At 40.1% G+C, this 23,333-nt stretch overlaps 2 protein-coding genes across 3 annotated transcripts; both read right to left on the minus strand.

The window, feature by feature from the left end:
• Window positions 1-885: 885 nt before the first annotated feature.
• On the minus strand, window positions 886-4,007 carry LOC124136133. The gene is made up of 2 exons (XM_046501945.2): window positions 3,362-4,007; window positions 886-2,614 (listed from the first exon to the last, which is right to left on the minus strand). Exons 1-2 carry the CDS (start codon window positions 3,672-3,674, stop codon window positions 1,263-1,265), a joined length of 1,665 nt encoding a protein of 554 aa, XP_046357901.2. The 5' UTR covers window positions 3,675-4,007; the 3' UTR covers window positions 886-1,262.
• Window positions 4,008-9,692: 5,685 nt separating this feature from the next.
• LOC124136131 lies at window positions 9,693-21,253 on the minus strand. Of its 2 annotated transcripts, none has more exons than XM_046501942.2 (2): window positions 18,525-21,253; window positions 9,693-13,381 (listed from the first exon to the last, which is right to left on the minus strand). In XM_046501942.2, exons 1-2 carry the CDS (start codon window positions 18,832-18,834, stop codon window positions 11,019-11,021), a joined length of 2,673 nt encoding a protein of 890 aa, XP_046357898.2. In that variant the 5' UTR covers window positions 18,835-21,253; the 3' UTR covers window positions 9,693-11,018. The 2 variants fall into 2 exon arrangements, with proteins under 2 accessions (XP_046357898.2, XP_048255590.1); XM_048399633.1 differs by lacking the exon at window positions 18,525-21,253 and adding an exon at window positions 14,897-15,099 and having other exon boundaries at window positions 9,693-13,075.
• Between the last annotated feature and the right edge of the window lie 2,080 nt (window positions 21,254-23,333).

Below are 23,333 nucleotides of genomic sequence, written 5' to 3' on the forward strand. Positions count from 1 at the left end.
TCGCTTATACCGCTGCTAGCGACCTAAGTGTAAATAAAGTGACAATACTTGAATTGTATCTCTTATACCGCTGGTTGTAACCTGAGTGTAAATAAAGTGACAATACTTGAATTGTATCTCATATACCGCTGCTTGTAACCTGAGTGTAAATAAAGTGACAATACTTGAATTCTACCTCTTATACCGCTGCTAGCGACCTAAGTGTAAATAAAGTATCAATACTTGAATTGTAGTTCTTATGTCGCTGCAAGTGACCTGAGTGTAAAGATAGTTCAGTTAAGTTCATTTCACATAGTGGGAATACATTGAAAATCTTTCAGTTAAACAGATGACGAATGCCTGTGTCAGAGGGTATTTCCCCGAACATTAAGTGGACATGATGCAGGGTTTTGTTTGTATTTGGTTGGTTATATTAATAGAGGTTGTTGTCATTTCAAAGGAATCAGGATACAAATTAAAATGTCTGACTGTTATAATTTCCACATGGTTATAAACCCAACAAATCCAAATGACGTGGAGATCAATAGATAAGGAAAGTCTTAAACAGAGTAAGATAAGATACTAATGTGTCACTTTCACAATATCTGATAGGAACAGAAAGATATGAGTATATTTGATACCAGGATAAGAAGTGAGTGAGTGAATTTGGTTTAACGCCGCTTTTAACAGTATTCCAGTTATATCACGGCGTGTCAGTTTAATGTGGGAGGAAAGCCCGAAGTGATGCAGGTCTCAGACGTTTACCACTTCGGTGAAACCCACGAGCACGGGTATGGTGCCGACAAACCTAGAAACATAATAGGGGGAAACATAATTCGAAACCCACATTCATAGGTTCCTGGCGTGCCCAAGGGACGCAACTCTGCACAGCGAATCGCGGTGACTTAGACGACGTGGCCACCCGTGCCCCAAGGAAAAGAATAATATTAAATAAAGAACAAAAGTCGTCTGGGTATAGAATTCTATTCCCTTCTCTGCACATACACCTGAAGGTGTAGCCTCTGTGATCTTATTCATCTTATGGTTGATGGATCATAGTTTCTGATATTGTGAATACTAGTCCAAAATCAAAATCAATGTTGAGAAGGATAAGACGTTTTGAAATTGTCCCCTTAACACTCTGATTGACTGAGTATAGTTTTACACCGCTTTTTCGCAATATTCCAGCAATGTCATGACGTGGAACACCAGAAATGGGCTTCACAAATTATAGCGACAGCTATAACCACTAGGCTCCCCACCGACCCCTTTAACTCTCTGTATTACCTCATGATTTGGATATTTTGAGACATAATCGCCGGCCCTTTTGTCGTCGCTTGATGCCTTATTGTATCACCACCCTCCGTTATTTCACCTGTTTCTGAGTATGTGAAGCTAGCTTTCCTTCTAGGCATACTGGCACCGGTAGCAGGATCCACCGAATCTGGACTGGAACCATTCTGGTCAAATGTGTTCTTACGCTGCCATAAGTTGATCTTGTCTACAAGGCTAATGACCTGCTCTCTGTCCGCGACTTCAGTGTGGCGAGGATACATCGGCACGGTCATATATCCATTTCTCGTGCTTATGGTTATCGAATTTTGTTTTGTAATCTGCGGTGGTTGAGAATGAGGGTACCCAGACCCTTCAGATGTTGGTGGAGTAGGCGTCTGTGGACCAATCCACATTGGTATGTAATCATTGTCACGCTTGGAAGAAGCACGTGCTGAGGAGGAGGAGGAGGAGGAGGATCTCCCGGAGAAGCATTGATCGACAGGAGGCGCTGACTCAGAAGTTACTGATTTCCCATTTGTAAGTTTGGGAGATTTACGTGAATATCTTGACATTTCAGGGGCTATGCAGTCAGAAGTAGTCTTCGAGTGAACAGAAATCGGGACTTGAGGAAAAAGTGGTGGGGATTTGACTTGAGCTTGTGCTCCTGTTGTTTGTCCCTGAGATACTTTGATATTCCTCGTGTAGGTTTCCATCTCCTCTTGACACTGCCTTAACGCATTATTATAGCCTTTACTTACTATCAGTGATTTGTCAGTTATAGCCACTCTGAACATCAGAGGAATAGTAACTGGGATCTCCAGAAGTATATTCTTTAGGTTGAAAACAGAGGACACAATGACTGACGCATCTTTGTGGCATTCCTCCAACTTCAACATTCCAGTAAATATACACGGAGTGACTGGAAAACGTCCGTACACCAACTTGACTATGCAGGGAAGTTTGATATCAGTGATGATATCTTTAATATGCATGATGGGAATTTCCGTTTTCCTCTTTTGCTTCAGAGCATAGAAGATTCCTGTAGCATCAAAGGGAAGGAGTACCTCTCTGTCAGCATAATCTGTGCAGCGGAGAAACTTCTCTTCCCTCGAAACCGATTTTTTGAACATTTTCTTTTTCGCTTTAGTTGTTGTGACATGCACGTTGCCAACACTAAGGACATCGCCAGGGTAGAGAACTCTTGGCTGTGGTAGGTCACCTTCTTTGTATACCTGCAATGCATTCACATCACATTCTCCACCAATCAGGATCGTGTCGCAGTCAGATGAAGCCAGGACTTCAACCTGGCAGAAGTGGGGAACTGGCTCGACGTGGGGCTTGTATGTGACTGCAAACCATCCTGAAAAGATAGGCATCCTATAATTGTTATCAAATGCTTTATAATTTGAAGGGACATGTGCTCCTGTGGGTAAAGCTGGACAGACTTTTGATATTTTCGGCAGGAAAGATCCTTATTATTGGAGAGGCGATTTCATAATATTATATCCAAGTATATGCATATCTTAACATACATGTGTTCAGTCATCTTTGATACGCATTTCAGTGCATTTCCAGCTTAGAGACCGAGCATGTGATATTGGGGATGAGGTTGAGGGTTGGGCTGGGATTTTGTATCGAGATAAGATATGTGTTCAGCTACAGCTACAAAGCAGAAAAGTTTTGTTTGTTTAAACTTTGAGCCTGAATTTCTTTCAAGAAAAACACCTTGCAAGAATGTAAGTTTTGTAGCAGGCAATTTCTTTCAAGAAAAACACCTTGCAAGAATGTAAGTTTTGTAGCAGGCAATTTCTTTCAAGAAAAACACCTTGCAAGAATGTAAGTTTTGTAGCAGGCAATTTCTTTCAAGAAAAACACCTTGCAAGAATGTAAGTTTTGTAGCAGGCAATTTCTTTTTGTTCAACGCCCTGAAGAATTATATGTTTTTTTATTCGATAAATTCCCTTCCGCCCCACCAGAATATAAAATGGTCGGCCCCTAATTCCTAACAACTGATCTATCGCTCTACCAGCTCTGTCTCCTCTATATGACCATTGCACACTATCATCTTTCTACAACATTTCATTCACTCCAACATATGTTTACTTACCTTTGTAATCTTCAGGTATGAGTAGGGGTGCCCCGACCTCCACCGTGTGTCCAGTTTGAGGATCAGTATTGAGACTGGTTGCTGTCACCTTGTTACACACACGCTTCTGGTGCAACAACATGGGCTGAAGAAAATCAAAGTTGGACTTCTCCGTGGATATGTCATCATTGAGTGTATAGGCACACTGCACCACACGAGGGAGGGGGTACTTCTGTAGAATGTCCTCCAAGGAGTATGCGCCCACCTCCCATTGTAGGTTCGGCCTGGCGACAATCTCCTGGGGTCGGATATTCAAAGATGCCTTGCAGAACATTGTGCGAGATCTGCTGTCCTTAGTCCTGTGTAGCCATGAAACATCGTGTCAATAATAAGTGTTGTACTTCCTTGTTGGCACTCTTCACACAAAAGACAAATTTATCCCTTCTAAATATAACCTAAATATCAGTGTAATCTAACAACAGTGCTTGGTGTGCAGCATCAGTATCTTTCAAATGTTGTCTGCGATGTTAGATAAGTTTCTTTGAATCTTGTAAATTAAAACATTTGATATGTGTTTGTTTGTTTTGCTGGATAAATATATCACGCGCCTCCATTTACAGCCTTTTTCCTGGTTGGGTTGATCTGAGCTTATGGCCATGTTTAATTAGATTATAGATCGACCCGGCAAACGCTGTAAATGTACTGGTTCAGGTTTCACGGCGAAATGAAAAATAGGGCCCATAAGTCTCGCGGCGCTACTTCCGGTGACATGCCTATACTCATGAACTAGTTCTGCTTTCGCAATGCGCGACCGCCCAAACCAACTTTGCTAGACGGGAACAAGTATACTACCACGCTTGGTTGTCACCGCCATTGACAGTCGTCATAGTTGACTTGATAGTTTGACATAGTTAGGCATTAAATTAGGCAAGATTTGGAGGATGGAATTTGTAAAATCAGATTTATTCCATATGTAATCTGTCACACACCTTTACTTAGTAATTTCCCCCAAAACTGATTTGTTACTTATAAGTAGAAAGCTATTATTATTTTCAATTTATGAACGGGACAATAGGGTTTTATGTAATATAGAAAGCATGTGCATAAATTGTTGTGTAACTAACAACTTTTTTTTTTGATATTTAATGTGAATAGATATAATACTGTTTTTAATAGTATTGTTTTTTGCACTTTAGGAGACTTGCACTACAATTTTACTCTCATCCACGTGTACACGATGACTGTATGGAAGTCCAGATGACTGAAATTAAAAAGAAAGACTCAAAGACCATGAAAAAGGTTTGTTGAAATAATAAAAGGTTGAGAGAAATTGAATGATTTACTCTACTTTGGATAAATGACAGTGATTAATGCATGACAAATAGATTTACTTTGCACTGTCTGTACATATGTTGATCCCAAAAAATATTTAACTTAAATAAATGAAGGTCCTCAACATGCACACAAAAAGGAATATATGTGAAACGTCTTTTATAAACATAAAAAACACATCAAACTTATCAATCATTCAGTGACCATTGATGAACACGATTTAGTACAACGATATTAACTTGATTCAGAGAAACAATTGCACCTAGTTTTCATATATTTGTGTATTTCAAATATTCTGCCAATAAAACCTTGCTGACATTTCATATTTTACACCATCCATTTAGGCCAATCTGTTTTAATTTACGGGTCAAGAATTGGTTAAGTTTTATTTTCATTGATAAATATCTGTTGTATTTTCTAAGAACATTTTGACCGATATTATCATACATTCAGTGTGTATTGTTATGATATTATATTCAATATCAAATCAATATCGGGGGCACGGGTGGCCCAGTCGTCTAAGGCGCCGCGATTCGCTGTGCAGGGTTGCGTCCCTTGGACACGCCAGAAACCTATGATTGTGGGTTCGAATCCCGGTTCGCCCCAATTATGTTTGTAGGTTTGTCAGCACCATCCCCGTGCTCGTGGGTTTCACCGAAGTGGTAAACGTCTGAGACCTGCATCACTTCGGGCTTTCCTCCCACATTAAGTTGACACGCCGCGATATAACTGGAATATTGTTAAAAGCGGCGTTAAACCAAACTCACTCACTCACTCAATTCAATATCATGGCTGATACCAGAAACCTTAAACAAATTCAATTGTGAGCATTATCCACACTTAAAAGACAATAATAAGCCTAGATTTATTCAGTAACTCTATTCAAATGTCATGAATACTCACAAAATATTAAACATTCTTGGCAAATATTCCGAAATGCCATGCCTGGACAAATAATTGTGCCAGTGTGAATTGGAATATTTTCAACAACATGCACTGTTACTGGTGTCAGTATCTAGATTCACACTTGACTTTCTGTGCGAGTCCCAAGATGGTCTGCAGCACCGTGTTGATGACAAGTAGGTCCTATTCCAGCAAGTGTCCAGAGTGCATTCTGAAGGTCACAGATATCTTTAACAGAACCGGTACTTCAGACTGCCAATGTATAGGACTTTAATATGTTTACAACTGTAAACACAACACGGATTGTTCTTTAAAAGGCAAGGTAATGCTTGACCACAAAATGTTCAAAAAATCTAGAGATCTATCACAGTCCGTGTTGCTACTTGAAGTGCATGACGTCTAAGGTAATTCTGGTGATACATATATATTTACACGTGAATAACATAAGGAAATCTTTCTCCCCTCAAACGAGGAAATCAGATCAACTACAAAAGATCAGTACCACTTATGAGAACACATAACAAATACCAACAATTCCTTACGATGCTTACATCAAGATATATCTGTTAAATTAGGCATATGCGAGATTTCGTAGATTTTAGCTTCAACTCAATATGCTAGACAAATGGTAAATGGGGATGCTATGATCAAGTTTATTTACATCATACAGAATGTAGATCACATTTCAGTGAGGTCACTTTTCAGAGATCGTTAAAACAAACATTGCGAGGATTTAATCATCATTATTTACAAATTAGATGAGTGGGTTTTCGTGAATAAACCTGATTTTTCAGTACACATGATATTATCATCATGATATTTGCACATATCTTTTCTTATTAACACAGGTACCCCAACAAGTATCTTTGTGCAACACGATTACTTGGAGATATTTACAAGTATTGACAAAGATTCAAAACAATTTACATTGTAAACATGCACGTAACGGGCCTGCTTGTGACCATAGTTTGTGTCATCTCCCCTTAGTTCTGAACATTCATAATATTGGAAAAGGCTCAGGATAGACGTTATGGAAATTTGCCATAACATTGTTTGACGCATAAACGGGGAGCATATTAAGTTAATGGACAATTCCTTCTTTCTTTTTGACAATGAATAACTACAAAATGAAAACAAACGCGTCACAGAACGACTGTTTCTGCTCAAATGTCTACGCCACCATCACTGAACGTGTGATGATACCGATGAGTATTGACTTATCGACAATGACAATTATACCAGCCTATCAGAAGTGGTAGAAAAGTGAAAATTTACCTCAATTCATGAATTGGTAGCGGCCAATGTGACATAGGACGTCTTGTCAACACTGCAACTGCTTTGACAAGCATGTACTTGCTATTCATGCTATCTAATTAAAGTGTTTTAATGCCTGTGATGGTTTTCTAAATTACACTAACGTGTACCGAATATGACTACCCAGGCTTTGTCCGACGTAACACTGCTATCGCCATTGCCGTGAAAAGCTGTTTGTCACCGGAACAACGTAAGGTCTCGAGCAGTCCCGTGACCTACATACGAGTACAGGCTACTTTCAAAGTTCTGAAGTACAAATGAGAAATGCTTTTGTCCAGGGGGCAAGGATGGAATCTGGACTTTTACAGTCAGTTAAATCCCTTGCCTCAAGAAGATGAGCCCAACTCACTCGCTATTTGTGTCAATCAATATCTTCTACTAATTTTTGTGGTAATAGATAGTTATGAGAAGATAAGAGAAAAATATAATTTATAGCTGGCTTATCATCACATTAAGAAACTATTTATTCTGAGTACATAATGGTACTAACTATTTGTTATTTTTACATGGACACCTCCCTTAATGTATTTGCTTTTCGTTGAGCCAAAGCAGTATTATTGCATTTAATACTATTAGTTGAAATGACGTTTTGTGTTCTTTTGTTATTTTATTAATGTATCTCAAACAGTATTAGTCATTAGGGTGCACGGGTGGCACAGTCGTCTAAGGCGCCGCGATTCGCTGTGCAGAGTTGTGTCCCTTGGACACGCCAGAAACCTATGGATGTGGGTTTTATCCCGTTCGCCCCGATTGCGGTTCTAGGTTTGTCGGTACTATACCCGTGCTCGTGGGTTTCACCGAAGTGGTAAACGTCTGAGGCCTGCATCACTTAGGGCTTTCCTCCCACATTAAGCTGACACACCGTGATATAACTGTAATACTGTTAAAAGCGGCGTTAAACCCAACTCACGCACTCACTCACTATCTGTCATAAGACACGCATGCATTGCCAGTGGAAGCAATGGAAGCAGTGTTCAACTGACGTTTATTACGGTTATATAATGGTTGCATACCTTGCCTTCTGAAATTCAGACAATTTACAGGCTTTACAGAATATGATATCCCTCTTGTAGCCATCCTCCGTTGTAGTTCCTCCACAAAGAACATGGGCTGGAGCCTTTTTCTAATATTCATTTCTTTGTCATCACGGATCTCTTTCTTATCCATATCAAACATGGACGCGAAACTACATGACCTTAACAGGAATATGACATTTGAATGAGTGAGTGATTATTTTTTAACGCCGTATCAACAATCTTGCAACTTCGTTCATCTGGCATTGACACAACCAAATCGAGTATAATCTGAAGGCGAACGTAGATAACCCTAATTTCATCCTCACATGCTCCTTCAAGAGCGACCGCCTCCGTGGTCTAGTGGTAGAGCGTCCGCCCGGAGAGCGGAAGGTCCGGGGTTCGATCCCCGGCCGCGTAATAACAAAAGACGTTGTTGTTACCCTGTCTGACGCTCTGCATTCAGGGGCTAAAACAAGGACTGGTCGGCTCGGAGTCAGTATTCTGTGTCTGAGTGGGGTGTTCATGTTAAACTGCGGCATGGTATCTCAGTGAGCTAGCACTATAAATCGGTATGAGTCAGGACTAGCACAAGCACACACACACCTACATGCACGTCGCTATATAAGTGCAATAATCTTGGACGCGACGTTAAACCCCATTTCACCTCACCTCCTTCAAGAGCTGGTCATACTTACACGTGACTGTATACTTTCACGTGACTCTGCCTACTTCCACGTGACTCTGTCTACTTACACGTGACTCTACTTTGATAATGTATCTGCCATGTATTTTGGTGGCAATGTCCATAAACTGTGTTGCACAGTTCTTGTTAGACTCTCAACTTTAATACTTTTCCTAACAAATTAAAAAAATGACAGGATTGCAAATGATTAAGGTTTGAATTATTCACTCATTTAAACATTAAGTCAAACTCAAATTAATCTAAACGAGGAATATTTGTATTTATTCGTACCGCTATTACTTTCATTCATATGCTAGAGAAAGCACCAAGCCTATATGAAGATTTTTTATGACACCATGTTTTGGGGTGTGTGAGTGAGTTTTGGTTTAACGCCGCTCGTAGTATTGCAGTTATATCGCGGCGTGTCAGCTTAATGTGGGAGGAAAACCCGTAGTGATGCAGGTCTCAGATGTTTACCACTTCGGTGAAACCCACGAGCACGGGTATGGTGCTGACAAACCTAGAAACATAACCGGGATTCGAACCCACAATCATAGGTTTCTGGCGCGCCAGAGAGACGCAACTCTGACAGCCTTAGACGACTTGGCCCCTCGCTCACCTTTTCGCGAACACCTATTATCATCACTATCATCTCCCTATAACGCCCTTTGAAATCTTCGTAGAAAGAGCATGCGCTATTGTACCTCAATAGTTGTATAAAGTAAACACCAGAGGCTGGAGATGATGGAATATTACTCGTTATAAAGGGAAGGTTGACATTTTTAAAGTTGAAGTCATCCCTATTGTCAAACGTCTTGTGGAGCATCGGGTGGTCAGACTCTGGGACTCACTGTGTCCCGTTATTGTGGCCCAGTTGCCAAAGGCGGAGTTGTGTGCCAGAAACATATACAATGTATATGACTGTTGGTTCGAATTTCTAGGTTTGTTATCAACATACCCGTGCTCGTGCGTTTCACAAAGTATTAAACGTCAAAGACATGCTTCACATCCAGGTTAATGCTTCGATATCAATAACACTCTGTGTTAGAACTGAAAAAAATGTTGTTCAAACATTGTTGTAACAATGAAAAAATGAAAAACTAAATACGATAAGAACTAATTTTATCACCATTAATTTAACAAATCATGTGAATATCGAGGTAACCAGTGCGCTTGATTTCAATGAATATTCTCCAGTTAAACAACAGTCCATATCTTGATATCTCTTATTCGTCCACAAACATATTAATGCACATACATGTACATTAAAACAAGATTACCAAAATAATTCAATAAATCTTAAAGCAACCAATACAGTGAAATGTATGGATGTCATTACAAATAGTAAACAATATTTAGGCAAATATTCTTGTTAAATACAACAGCCCTAAAGGTAATGTATTAATTTAGATACAACAGCTTCACAGGCTTAAATGATCGTAATAGAGGAGATCGCGAATTGCAGTTGTATTCCTAACTGTGTAGTAAAACAACATTCACTCATCAAATGGTTTTACGGGTTGATAGCTAGGAGTTCCTGTCCTGTTCATGTTGCCAATGCCAATTAATTATAATCTATAAAAACGTAACATGAATAAATATACAACAAATATTTTAATAACTGAAATAAATTGAACCATAATTTCGCCATTTTAAGAAACAAATGATAGCCAGCAAAAATACGAGAAATTCTAAAAACAAATTCTCCAGTGAACAATTGACTTACTTTTGCAATTTGTTTGTGACGGGTGCCACCTATGAAACAGGGTTAGCTCACCTTTTCGCAAACACCTGTGACATCATTATTTGATGGTGATTCATAAACACATTCTCGTGATATATGGTGGAAATCGTACAATAGAATTTTGGCAGAGTCTTCTAATGAATATGGAAAGGGGTTTGTCGTTTTTATTTAATACATCGATATTTTATTGTATTCGTGGGGATGGAGGAGATGTGAATAAATGTGTAAGTGAACTAAACTGCAAAAGAAAGTATACAATAGGAAATCGGATGACCAGGCTGAAAACAGTCGCCGAAACACGGCAAACCTAAGGTCCAAAGCACAAGTGAATTAAGATGCCTGTATCAAGTGTATCGCCATCCAAAAAACATTCTTGTTTGTTTCATTTTTAGCCACAATCAAACACGGGTGTATACATATTTTTTGGTCGGCAGAATATTTCAGCAGTATCACGGGGTACACCACAAAGGGGCTTGTCACACTGCACAGATTGTAGTATTCCACCCTGAGTCTTCAGAATGAATGTTCAAATGAACAAGAATTTGAGCACTCGGAATAAAGCATCGTATGAATGTCCCATTATCTGTATAGTGCTGTGTTGTGTTGTGTTGTGTGTCTATTACTTCAAGTTGGGACTCTATGTATATCTATTAAATACTGGGCAACGGAACATGTCAAAGAGTGATGTCACAATTTAAACACTCCAGATTGACAGCCATGTATAAACAAATTGATCATTCTTTTTTCAATGTTTGAAATGGAAGGAAATTTCAACTGCAAACCATTTTCACCCATGTCAAACAGTTGACGACCATCTATGTTATTGTTTAACAGTAGGGCCAATGTTTTCTGCTTGATGCCACCTGCTTGCCTTAACTTGTCATTGACTTCTGCTGCGGACATTGCAACAATAGTAGAGCTGCCATCTGCCCCTTCATCCGTTATGCCGATACCAGAGTCCGCGCACGGAGAATCACACATTCCTTGCCTCCTGTTGTCAGAAGGTTCATAAATAACATCCTCCATCGCGTGTGGTGTTGATGGACTTGGCATCTGCTCCAAATGATAACGATCATCAGGAGATTCATACACCACATCATCTGTGCTGGAACTCAAATGTGAAGGTTGGAAAGTAATTTCTTTCTGCCCAAATTTGTCAACAGGTTCGTAAATGTCATGTCTTTGGTGAAATTTATTTTTTGAAATATGTGAAGCAGTAACAAGTTTTCTTTCATCAGGAGATTCATAAATCACATCTTCTTCTGTTGGTAATTGGTGTTTTTCCTGAGTGTAGGATGCTATGGCCTCCTTTTTCGTTGGCTTGGGAGGAGGAGCAGGAGGACCACCAGTCTGATTCTTCTTCCACTTATTACTGGATCCATCATCTTCATATAGACTTGTTTTTGGCCTATCAGGCATCTCATAGTCTGTGACATTGACATCATCGTCAAAAGGCTCAGAATGAGAGGAAGGGCAAGCCAGAGCTTCTGCAACACTTCCACTGTTTCCCGATTTAAGTTGCCTGAGGGAATGTATGTTTTCATACACCATCACATTCTCTTGTTGCTTTGCTGGAAGCATTGATGCATCGTCACGTTTTGTCGGGCCACCTGTTTCAGAGTATGTGAAACCACCTCCCCTTCCTGCTCCAATGTCATCATCCCAAGGATTCAATGGGTCCACACTGGAACCATCTAGGTCAGATGTGGTTATACGCTGCCAAAAATTAATCTTGTCTGCCAGGTTGATGACCTCTTCAGGATCTGAATCATTGTCATTCAAATACATTGGGACAGTCAGATAGCCATGATTGGTACTTATTCTTATTGTATTCTTTGTTTGAACCTTTTGAGGTGGTTTTGGATGAATATATCCAGAAGGAACACATTTGGGTGGAGTAGGCGGCGATGCACTAGATTTTGGTTCAATCCACACAGACTCATAGATCTCTTGTTTTGGTTTGTTAGAGGCAGGTGGCGGAGCAGGTGGCCTGACTTTTTGTGATGATCTAACTACTAACCTAGGCGCTGTGCCAAATCCAACTGATGTTCCTAGATTCACTACTCCATGTTGTTGGGGGCTAAAAGAGGGCAGCTTTGTTGGTTTTAGTGGTGTTCTAGGTGGAACGTCGGGGGTCACGTTATCATCTGCTTCAGTGTCAGGCATACTTCCAGTAAGATTCAATGGTTTTGGAAGGACTCGGGGAAGAGACTTGACCTCTACCGGTGATGCGGATTTCTTTTCGTTTCTTTTGAAATCCATATTGACAGCAGCATTAGGTTTCGAGTCGGCGGTCGTTTCATTGGTTTGTTTATCTCGACGCGCCGGAGGTGTAGTCTGGTGTCTGTTCACTTCTTTTGGCAAACCCTGAGCTGCTTTAATATTCCTCATATACATTTCTGCATTATTTTGGCACAGACCCATCGCACGCTTATACCCACTGCTGTTTAAAAGGGAAGTGTCAGGCTTAGCCACTCTGAACATCAGAGGAATGGTAGTTGGAATCTCCAGAAGTATATTCCTTAGGTTGAAAACTGAAGACACGATGGCTGAGGTTTCGAGATGAAATTCGTTTAAATTCAAAACCCCAGTAAATATACATGGAGTCGGCGGAACCCGTCCAAATACCAGCTTGACCTTACAGGGTAATTGATCTTTGGCGATGATATCTTTAACCTGCATTATGGTCTGTTTTTGAGTTGTCTTGTGCTTCAGGATATAGAAAACACCCGTAGCGTTGATAGGAAGCATCACCTCTCTGTCGGTCAGGTCTGTGCATAATAGAAATCTCTCCTCACGTGTAACGGATTTTGAAAATATGGACTTTTTCACTTTGCTTGTGGCCACGTACAAGTTGCCCATTCTGAGAACATCGCCAGGATAGAGAACTCTTTGTTGAGGGGAAGATTGTTGTCTGTTAATCTGCACTGCATTTACTTCATGATCCCCGCCAATCAGAAACGTGTCGCAGTCTGAGGAAGCAAGGTTCGCCACCTTGCGGTAGTGGGGAATAGGCTTGTCACAGGACGTGAATTTGACCGCAAACCATCCTGTGAAGGCAAAGGAAATGTTGTCGTTATCAAATGTACTGAAGAACAAATATATATTCATGTTTACTTGGGTAAGCTACATGACGATTTCGAATTATGTTTTTAGAAAACCTAGACTAATGGCAGTTCAGCAAATGCATGAGAGTGCATGAGTAATGGTGTGGAGGAACATATGTTCCCGTCTTTGTATTTCAGGTGAACAATTGACTTTCCTTTGCATGTGCGGGTGCGGCCTTAACAATAAACCAACAAACCAACTGTAATGTTATGAACTCACTTGGTAATCTTGAATTGTGAAAGTTTGGCTTTTTTCATCATTGCGACGTTACTCTATGCTGTAACATACAGCGGAGTTAAACTCAACTCACTCATTCTAGAGCTCGGGACAAGGCACCTATCATCTAACTTGTAATGACCGTTTTTAACTTACAGAGGCGACCAGCTCATGTCTGGGTGGATCCCAATTGGCTTCCATGTTATCTGCAGGGGAACCCTACCCTTCCGTTTGAAAACTATAAATTGTGATTTAAAGTTTTAATTAACATAAGACCCGCAGCTATTCACCCCCAATTCACCCCCTAACTCACTCACTTTCAAACTTCCTGTATCCGTCGGCAATAACAGGACGATATAACGATATTCATGAAAACTCTCTCTCTCTCTCTCTCTCTCTCTCTCTCTCTCTCTCTCTCTCTCTCTCTCTCTCTCTCTCTCTCTCTCTCGAAACTACTCTGGTTATCACGAAGACTATTCGACATAACGGGCAGATCCCGTAGACTTTATACGCCTTCTTATCTTATAAAAAACCTCCCTTATCTGGGTAAAATAACTCTGGTAAAGTTTATGACTCAGTTACTGACTTTATTTTATTGCCTAGCCAAGCAAGTTTTGTCTTATGTTTTAAATCTAGACAGGTAACGCCATGATCATAGAGCACACAGATTATCGTTTGATTGCTTAGTCATATGCTATGAGTGAATTTTGGTTTGACTCCGCTTGGAACATAAATTCAGTTTTATCACAGCGTGTCAGCTTGAGTTGTTAGACAAACCCGACGTGATGCAGGTCGTATAATAATCAGGCGTTTACCACTTTGGTGAAATCCAAGATCACTGATATGATGATGACAAACCTACAAACATTATCAGGGGGAATCTAGGTCCATGTTTCCTGGCACGCCCAAGAGATGCATATGAGGGGCAACCACACGGTACTACTAGTTGTGAACAATATACAATGTTTGACGTATGCAATTTGACGGACGTGAATTGTACAACGTTGGACATGCTCTGTTTTCATTCAAGTTCTACACGATCAGACTGTCACCATTGGGAGAAGGTTTTCAATGTAGAGTTGCGCGTTCGGTTCAAACTTTATTTTAGCGCGGTTAAATCTACTTGGCTCTATGTTGAAAACACAGAGTGTTTCTCTCCTGCGCGAGCACCTGATGCAAAATAATGCAAAATAATTGTCCTTTAGTTCACTGTACGTAGAAAACACCCGTAGCGTTGATAGGAAGCATCACCTCTCTGTCGGTCAGGTCTGTGCATAATAGAAATCTCTCCTCACGTGTAACGGATTTTGAAAATATGGACTTTTTCACTTTGCTTGTGGCCACGTACAAGTTGCCCATTCTGAGAACATCGCCAGGATAGAGAACTCTTTGTTGAGGGGAAGATTGTTGTCTGTTAATCTGCACTGCATTTACTTCATGATCCCCGCCACAGATTATCGTTTGATTGCTTAGTCATATGCTATGAGTGAATTTTGGTTTGACTCCGCTTGGAACATAAATTCAGTTTTATCACAGCGTGTCAGCTTGAGTTGTTAGACAAACCCGACGTGATGCAGGTCGTATAATAATCAGGCGTTTACCACTTTGGTGAAATCCAAGATCACTGATATGATGATGACAAACCTACAAACATTATCAGGGGGAATCTAGGTCCATGTTTCCTGGCACGCCCAAGAGATGCATATGAGGGGCAACCACACGGTACTACTAGTTGTGAACAATATACAATGTTTGACGTATGCAATTTGACGGACGTGAATTGTACAACGTTGGACATGCTCTGTTTTCATTCAAGTTCTACACGATCAGACTGTCACCATTGGGAGAAGGTTTTCAATGTAGAGTTGCGCGTTCGGTTCAAACTTTATTTTAGCGCGGTTAAATCTACTTGGCTCTATGTTGAAAACACAGAGTGTTTCTCTCCTGCGCGAGCACCTGATGCAAAATAATTGTCCTTTAGTTCACTGTACGTTCAGTGTTGTATGAATAATTACTTTGGAAAATTTTACACGTTTCACCTATTAATTTGACTCAAGTGTTGGATGAGCGATTTTCTTCCTGGTCGCAAAGAAATGTCTTTTTATGGTAAATGGATATCCATGTTGTTATGTATTCAACAACGACGGAGTTTTACAGTGAGGTGAAAGGGGGGTTTAATGTCGACTGACACAGCGACGAAGAGTGTCACTCATCGGCTCCTTCATAAAAAAAAGACGAGTGTGAAGTGTGCATTGTAATATTTAACAGGAAGGTGTGCACTTAAATCTCCTTGAAAACCCTGCACATAACACTATAAACCTCTACAGTTTCTTTTGATATCTCTGTGGTTAAATATATACACGCCACATCAAGTCGTTTTACATTGTTGTGGCCGCCGTGATTTAGTGAGTGAATATGCCCGGAGACTGGAAGGTCGGTGGTTCCCCTGGTCGCGTCAAAAAATGTATTTGTTGTTACCCTGCCTGGCGCTGGGCATTAAGGGTCAGTAGGGATGTTCGTTCATCCATCTACTCATAGACCAATCACATCGACCAAGTTACATACAGTGGCATCTGCCTAAACAGAACTCTGGCAATACCGGACCACATTTACAATCCAAATTTTATTACGTTAATTTTTCCAAGTCACATTAGCTTTTTCCCGACAATAAGAGACAAAATTCTTGCAGAATTGGATTTATAAGACGGACTGACATGTCTGATTAGGCCGTAAGTCCGATGTAGACAGATTCCACTGTGTGTGGAATTCTCACGAGTCTCACTTGGATAATTTGTTTGTTGGAGCAATTGTATTTAAAAATATTTACGACCAAAAGTGATTTATGACTGTAAATTACCAATCGTCAAGTTGCCCTTAATGTCAAACAAAACAGACAGTGCCTCGTTAGTTTGTGTGTGTCAGAAACAAACATCTTACAACATTTGATCATTATGACATGATGGGAATCAAACAAAGTCAGACTTTAGCAGCCCTATTTATCTGAAGATGAGGCCCAAGTGTGTTTGTAATTTTACGCCGCACCCAGCATTATTCCAGATTCCAGAGCTCCGGATAAGATATAAACCGATTGGTTGTGAATTGCCTGCGTACAGATACGCATGAATAATTCGTTCAAAACGAATAGTATAACATTATGCCTAATTGCCAATGCAGCCTCATTAACTTGCGTACCTGCGTACAACTCTGTGTTCAATGATCGAATACAGGCGTCATGTACATAGAGAAAATAGTCAAGAAGTGCCACGCCTCCCTTATGTTAATTTGTGACTGAAAACAGCATTTTAAGCAGACTAATATATATATAAAAATAATATATATTCATTTATTTATTTATATATCAGCTTCAGTGTTATTCCTGAATGCGTGCTATCCTAACCTGGAAGCGTGAATCATTTCTCACTGGATTGTCTAGTCCAGATGGCTTTACATACAGACAGCAGGGCTCAATTTAAAACTGTTAAAAATTTGGCCTATTAAAATGTGTTCAATCTTACTCCACTTATTTAATTATATATATAAATGATTCACGCTTTCGGGTTAGGATAGCACGCATTCAGGAATAACACCGAAGCTGACCACACGGTACATTCAGTTGTCTCTTGCGACGAGCATAGATGGCTGGTGACCAGTTCTAACCCTGAATCCCAACAGGGCGCGTGTGCCGTGAGCCATATTAATTTTACATTCCACCGTTTTTGATTACAATGGGGACAATTGGAGAAGGCGCGAGACATACATTGTTGCCTGTGATATTGTTTAAGGAAACCAAAACTCCAAACACGTACACTGAAACTCAGGACGGAAGAAATCTCGTTCGTTGACCTTGTGGTACTGCTACTAGATTAACTCACTGTTTCCTCTTTTTATACATGTACAGTAAACTACGGTTATAACGAACTCAAATGGACTAATTTTAGTTCGTTATAACCGTAGTTCGTTATAAGCATATATACAGCATAACTACAGCATATAGTCCGGACTAAAAAGTTAGTTCGTTACATCCGTTAGTTCGTTATAAGCGTGTTCGTTATAACCGTAGTTTACTGTATATAAGTATGAGACCTGCCAAACAACAACAACAAAACCAACAACCAAAGACAATTTGTTTTTAAATTATTGTTGTTAACTCAATACAATTCCTAAAATCATATTGTTAATATTAGTCTCATTTTCATTCATAACCAATTAACGCTCAATAAGAAAAAAGCCCCTTAACGTGAACTGTACATTTCCCTTACAAAAGAAGTAAATTAAAGAACACCCGATGCTTTCATAATACTATAGTTATTGCATAACAGATTAACTATAGTAATATACATGAATTGAGTAATCATTAACTTTTTGAGTAGTATATATGAAACTAAAGAGACATCAGTCGATGATGGATGAGATTTCTAACGTATCTATTTCCATCATATCGTTAATATGACCATCATCCTTATGAAATGAGGAGTAAACGGTGTTGGCAAACGTGTGGCGATGTCACCTAAACAATGGGGGCGATTTGATAGCCTAGTGGTTCAAGCGTTCGCTCGTCGCGCCAAAGGCCTGGTTTCCATTCACCACATGGGTATTATGTGTGAAACCCAGTTATTTCTCGATTCAAAATATTGCTCGAGTATTGTTAAAAGCGGCGCAAAACCCAACTCCCTCACATATGTCATTGTCTTGGAGGAAAACATGTCGGATTATTAGACGTGTTGAAATGACTGTCCAAGAAAACCGTCTGGTTGACTGTGGATGTGTCTGTAGCTAACGGACACAACCGTCGTCTTAGAACCTAGTCTCGTCTATGTGACTATGGAAGATATCAGCCAAACCTTTCACTCACTCGCCCTGTTTACTTACCTTTGTAATCTTCAGGTATGAGTAGGGGTGCCCCGACCTCCACCGTGTGTCCAGTTTGAGGATCAGTATTGAGACTGGTTGCTGTCACCTTGTTACACACACGCTTCTGGTGCAACAACATGGGCTGAAGAAAATCAAAGTTGGATTGTTCCGTGGATATGTCATCATTGAGTGTATAGGCACACTGCACCACACGAGGGAGTGGGTACTTCTGTAGAATGTCCTCCAAGGAATGTGCCCCAACCTCCCATTGAAGGTTCGGCCTGGCGACAGTTTCAGGTTCTTGGACCCTTGGAGCCTTTCTAGGCATTTTGAGAGCCGAGACAACGTGAACACCTCAGACACAACACAGGCTCAGTTTGCCGACCTTGTTACTGTTGTCGATGTACCGTACTTCCCCACTCGTGTATTTATATCAAGCATGTTCATAAATCTGCTTTGTCCAATCGATTAAATCCGCATATTGACTAACCCTTTTGAACCTCCAAATCTTACGATTGATTTCCAGCTGTACCACAGGAGCATCGTCTTTATACACCCTCGCACCGTATGATAAGTATGATTTGTGTCTAGTATAGAATCCTCAAGCTGCGTCACAAGGCACGCAGTGTCGGATTTCCACTGTTGTAAATATATAAAGGTCCTGCATCAGGAAGCACATCCCGATACCGGGTATTGGTAGCATCATGCTTGATCCTTTCTTGTTCTAGATTCAATCAAGAAGATCATATGGGACATCCATCCTACTGACATAGGGACTTCTCTCTCATTGTGCTATATCACATCCTGTCCTAGTTATGAGCGAGGCCTTACAGACGTGAGGGCTTCCTTCAAATATTCATAAGTGCCTGTATTAAAACTGATCTCTATTTATATTTTATATTAGACTTCATAGCAACATAGGGTCAAGCCTTTACCAATACACAGTCGCAACTTTCTTAGTCGTATAGAAGTGCTATATATGACACATGCATACATATTGAGAGAGGGACGCGATTTTGTTCCTGGTTGGGTTGCCCTCGGACGACTGTCACGCTCGACAGTTCGACCACATCACGAGCTTCTCTATCGGGGCTTGCAGTTAAGAATATAGGACCCTTAACGTGGATAGATATATAAGTTAAATCGCTTTGAAATTTGATAACCAAGTGGGTCTTACGCAGTAAACGGGTTTGGCCAAGTCTCGATAATGCTTGAGATAACAGCGGTTCACAACGGGGGTTGTATATAGCCTAAATTCTTTGATCGGTTAGTCATGACATGCCTGCAACCTACATGTTAACACATGACAATAAACTATGAGATATGTCAGGACCATATAGTTTTCATGTTCGTGTAACAGGTAGAGACACCACATGTATGACAATGTAGGCTGATGGAAAAATATTTACAGATGAATGATAGAGCCTTTTTGGACATTTAATACTCGGTGGTATTAGAGACTACAAGGAAGTTGTGTGTCCCATACCTATAGAGGCTTGTAGGACAATTAATACTTGATACTATGAGAGAATACAAGGAAGTAGTATGCCTCATACACATGGAGGCTAGTAGGAAATTAATACTTGATACTATGAGAGGCTAGAAGGGCGTAGTTTATCCCATACCAATAGAGACTAGCATTAAATTGTTTACTTGATACTATAAGAGGGTACAATGACGTAGTATGTCTCATACAAGTAGAGGCTAGTAGGACATTAATACTTGATACGACAAGAGGCTAGAAGGATGTAATATGCCCCATACCAATAGAACATAGCATTAAATAGTTTACTTGATACTATGAGAGGGTACAATGAGGTAGTATGCCACATACAAATAGAGGCTAGTAGGACATTAATACTTGATACGACAAGAGGCTAGAAGGATGTAATATGCCCCACACCAATAGAGCAGAGCATTGAATAGTTTACTTGATACTATGAGGGAATAGAAGGACGTAGTCTGTCCCACACCAATAGAGCAGAGCATTAAATAGTTTACTTAATACTATGAGGGAATAGAAGTACGTAGTCTGTCCCACACCAATAGAGCAGAGCATAACATAGTTTACTTGATATTTGAGGGAATAGAAGGACGTAGTCTGTCCCACACCAATAGAGCAGAGCATTAAATAGTTTACTTAATACTATGAGGGAATAGAAGTACGTAGTCTGTCCCACACCAATAGAGCAGAGCATAACATAGTTTACTTGATATTTGAGGGAATAGAATGACGTGGTATGTCCCACACCAATAGAGCAGAGCATTAAATAGTTTACTTGATACTTTGAGGGAATAGAAGGACTTTGTATGTCCCACACCAATAGAGCAGAGCATTAGATAGTTTACTTGATACTATGAGGGAATAGAAGGACGTGGTATGTCCCACACCAATAGAGCAGAGCATTAGATAGTTTACTTGATACTATGAGGGAATAGAAGGACGTGGTATGTCCCACACCAATAGAGCAGAGCATTAAATAGTTTACTTGATACTATGAGGGAATAGAAGTACGTAGTCTGTCCCACACCAATAGAGCAGAGCATTAAATAGTTTACTTGATACTATGAGGGAATAGAAGGACGTGGTATGTCCCACACCAATAGAGCAGAGCATTAAATAGTTTACTTGATACTATGAGGGAATAGAAGAACGTGATATGTCCCACACCAATAGAGCAGAGCATTAAATAGTTTACTTGATACTATGAGGGAATAGAAGAACGTGGTATGTCCCACACCAATAGAACATAGCATTAAATAGTTTACTTGATACTATGAGGGAATAGAAGAACGTGGTATGTCCCACACCAATAGAGCAGAGCATAACATAGTTTACTTGATATTTGAGGGAATAGAATGACGTGGTATGTCCCACACCAATAGAGCAGAGCATAAAATAGTTTACTTGATACTTTGAGGGAATAGAAGTACGTAGTCTGTCCCACACCAATAGAGCAGAGCATTAAATAGTTTACTTGATACTATGAGGGAATAGAAGGACGTAGTCTGTCCCACACCAATAGAGCAGAGCATTAAATAGTTTACTTGATACTTTGAGGGAATAGAAGTACGTAGTCTGTCCCACACCAATAGAGCAGAGCATTAAATAGTTTACTTGATACTATGAGGGAATAGAAGGACGTAGTCTGTCCCACACCAATAGAGCAGAGCATTAAATAGTTTACTTGATACTATGAGGGAATAGAAGGACGTAGTCTGTCCCACACCAATAGAGCAGAGCATTAAATAGTTTACTTGATACTATGAGGGAATAGAAGTACGTAGTCTGTCCCACACCAATAGAGCAGAGCATTAAATAGTTTACTTGATACTATGAGGGAATAGAAGGACGTAGTCTGTCCCACACCAATAGAGCAGAGCATTAAATAGTTTACTTGATACTATGAGGGAATAGAAGGACGTAGTCTGTCCCACACCAATAGAGCAGAGCATTAAATAGTTTACTTGATACTATGAGGGAATAGAAGGAAGTGATATGTCCCTGATGCGAACAGGGGCTTTTAGGAAGAAATGTACCTGATACAAATATAGACTAGTAAGGGGTTATATGTAATGAAAGGAATGCAGGAATCACTATAGCTCATATCGTGACAGGCTAGCAGGGAGAAAAGTACCTGATACTTACAGATCCTAGTAGGAAGCAGTTTAACTGATAGTTAGAGGGCTAGTAGGAATCAGTATAACTGATTCTTATAAAGGCTAGTATGAAGCAGTATTGCTGATACTTATAGATGCTAGTAGGAAGCAGTTTAACTGATAGTTATAGAGGCTAGTAGGAAGCAGTAAAACTGATACCTAAATAGAGGCTAGTAGGAAGCAGTATAACTGAAACTTATAGAAGCTAGTAGAAGCAGTATTGCTGATACTTATAGAGGCTAGTAGGAAGCAGCATAACTGAAACTTATAGAGGCTAGTAGGAAGCAGCATAACTGAAACTTATAGAGGCTAGTAGGAAGCAGTATAACTGATTGTATAGAGATTAGCAGGAAGCAGTATAACTGATAGTAATAGAGACTAGCAGGAGCAGAATAACTGTTAGTTATAGGGACTAGTAGGAAGCAGTATAACTGATACCAATAGGGGCGAGTAGGAAGCAGTATAACTGATACTTACAGGAGCTAGTAGGAAGCATTATCACCGATACTTATAGAGGCTAGTAGGAAGCAGTATAACTGATTCGAATATTCCTGATACGAATTTACACACAGTCACGTGATTAATGCTTGCATACTGTTGGATATTGGGGCCATATTCTTCCCTGGGATCTCCACTGGAAGGTCAATCATGTAAAACCACGTTCTATCCTAAACACAGAAGCACATGCAAGGAGACATACTTCCTGTTTTGTTGTCTGACCTTCTCGCCTGACCTACTTCAGCACTGTCCATGACTAATCTGTACGGCCAATCTTTAACACAATAGTGCACACACATAGTAGCAACTGAAACATGAGAGCAGTTGGAGCGGCCCTTACTTCCTGGACGAGGCTGTGTTGACAATGAATTCTACCCTGACATTGAAGAATACTTGATTCTGATTGGTTAAAAAAGGTATCCTTTTTTCTCATGAATACCTCATTAAATTAGACCTCACACACGACGTGCTTGTGAAAACACCCATCTGACAGACTTAGTATCGATGCATTTAATAATGGCTGCCGGTAACATATTAGAATGTTGTATACGTTCGATATCAGAACAACAACTTTTCAAATATGATGGAATCTATTTCAAAACTCACACAATTAAGGCAAAAACACACTAACCACTATGTCAGGGGCACATAATCATAGGTCTCCCCGCC

The sequence above is a fragment of the Haliotis rufescens genome, unplaced genomic scaffold, assembly GCF_023055435.1.
Source record: "Haliotis rufescens isolate VD_foot unplaced genomic scaffold, xgHalRufe1.0.p SCAF_2, whole genome shotgun sequence".
In the NCBI taxonomy this organism is placed as follows: domain Eukaryota; kingdom Metazoa; phylum Mollusca; class Gastropoda; order Lepetellida; family Haliotidae; genus Haliotis; species Haliotis rufescens.

Bases quoted from the DNA above. Each gene is read 5' to 3' on its own strand.
- LOC124136133 (XM_046501945.2), bottom strand. From the start codon at position 3,674: ATGTTCTGCAAGGCATCTTTGAATATCCGACCCCAGGAGATTGTCGCC. The intron at 2,615-3,361 runs GTAAGTAAACAT...CTATCTTTTCAG, and splicing joins CATACCTGAAGATTACAAAG to GATGGTTTGCAGTCACATAC.
- LOC124136131 (XM_046501942.2), bottom strand. From the start codon at position 18,834: ATGCCTAGAAAGGCTCCAAGGGTCCAAGAACCTGAAACTGTCGCCAGG. The intron at 13,382-18,524 runs GTAAGTAAACAG...TTGCCTTCACAG, and splicing joins CATACCTGAAGATTACAAAG to GATGGTTTGCGGTCAAATTC.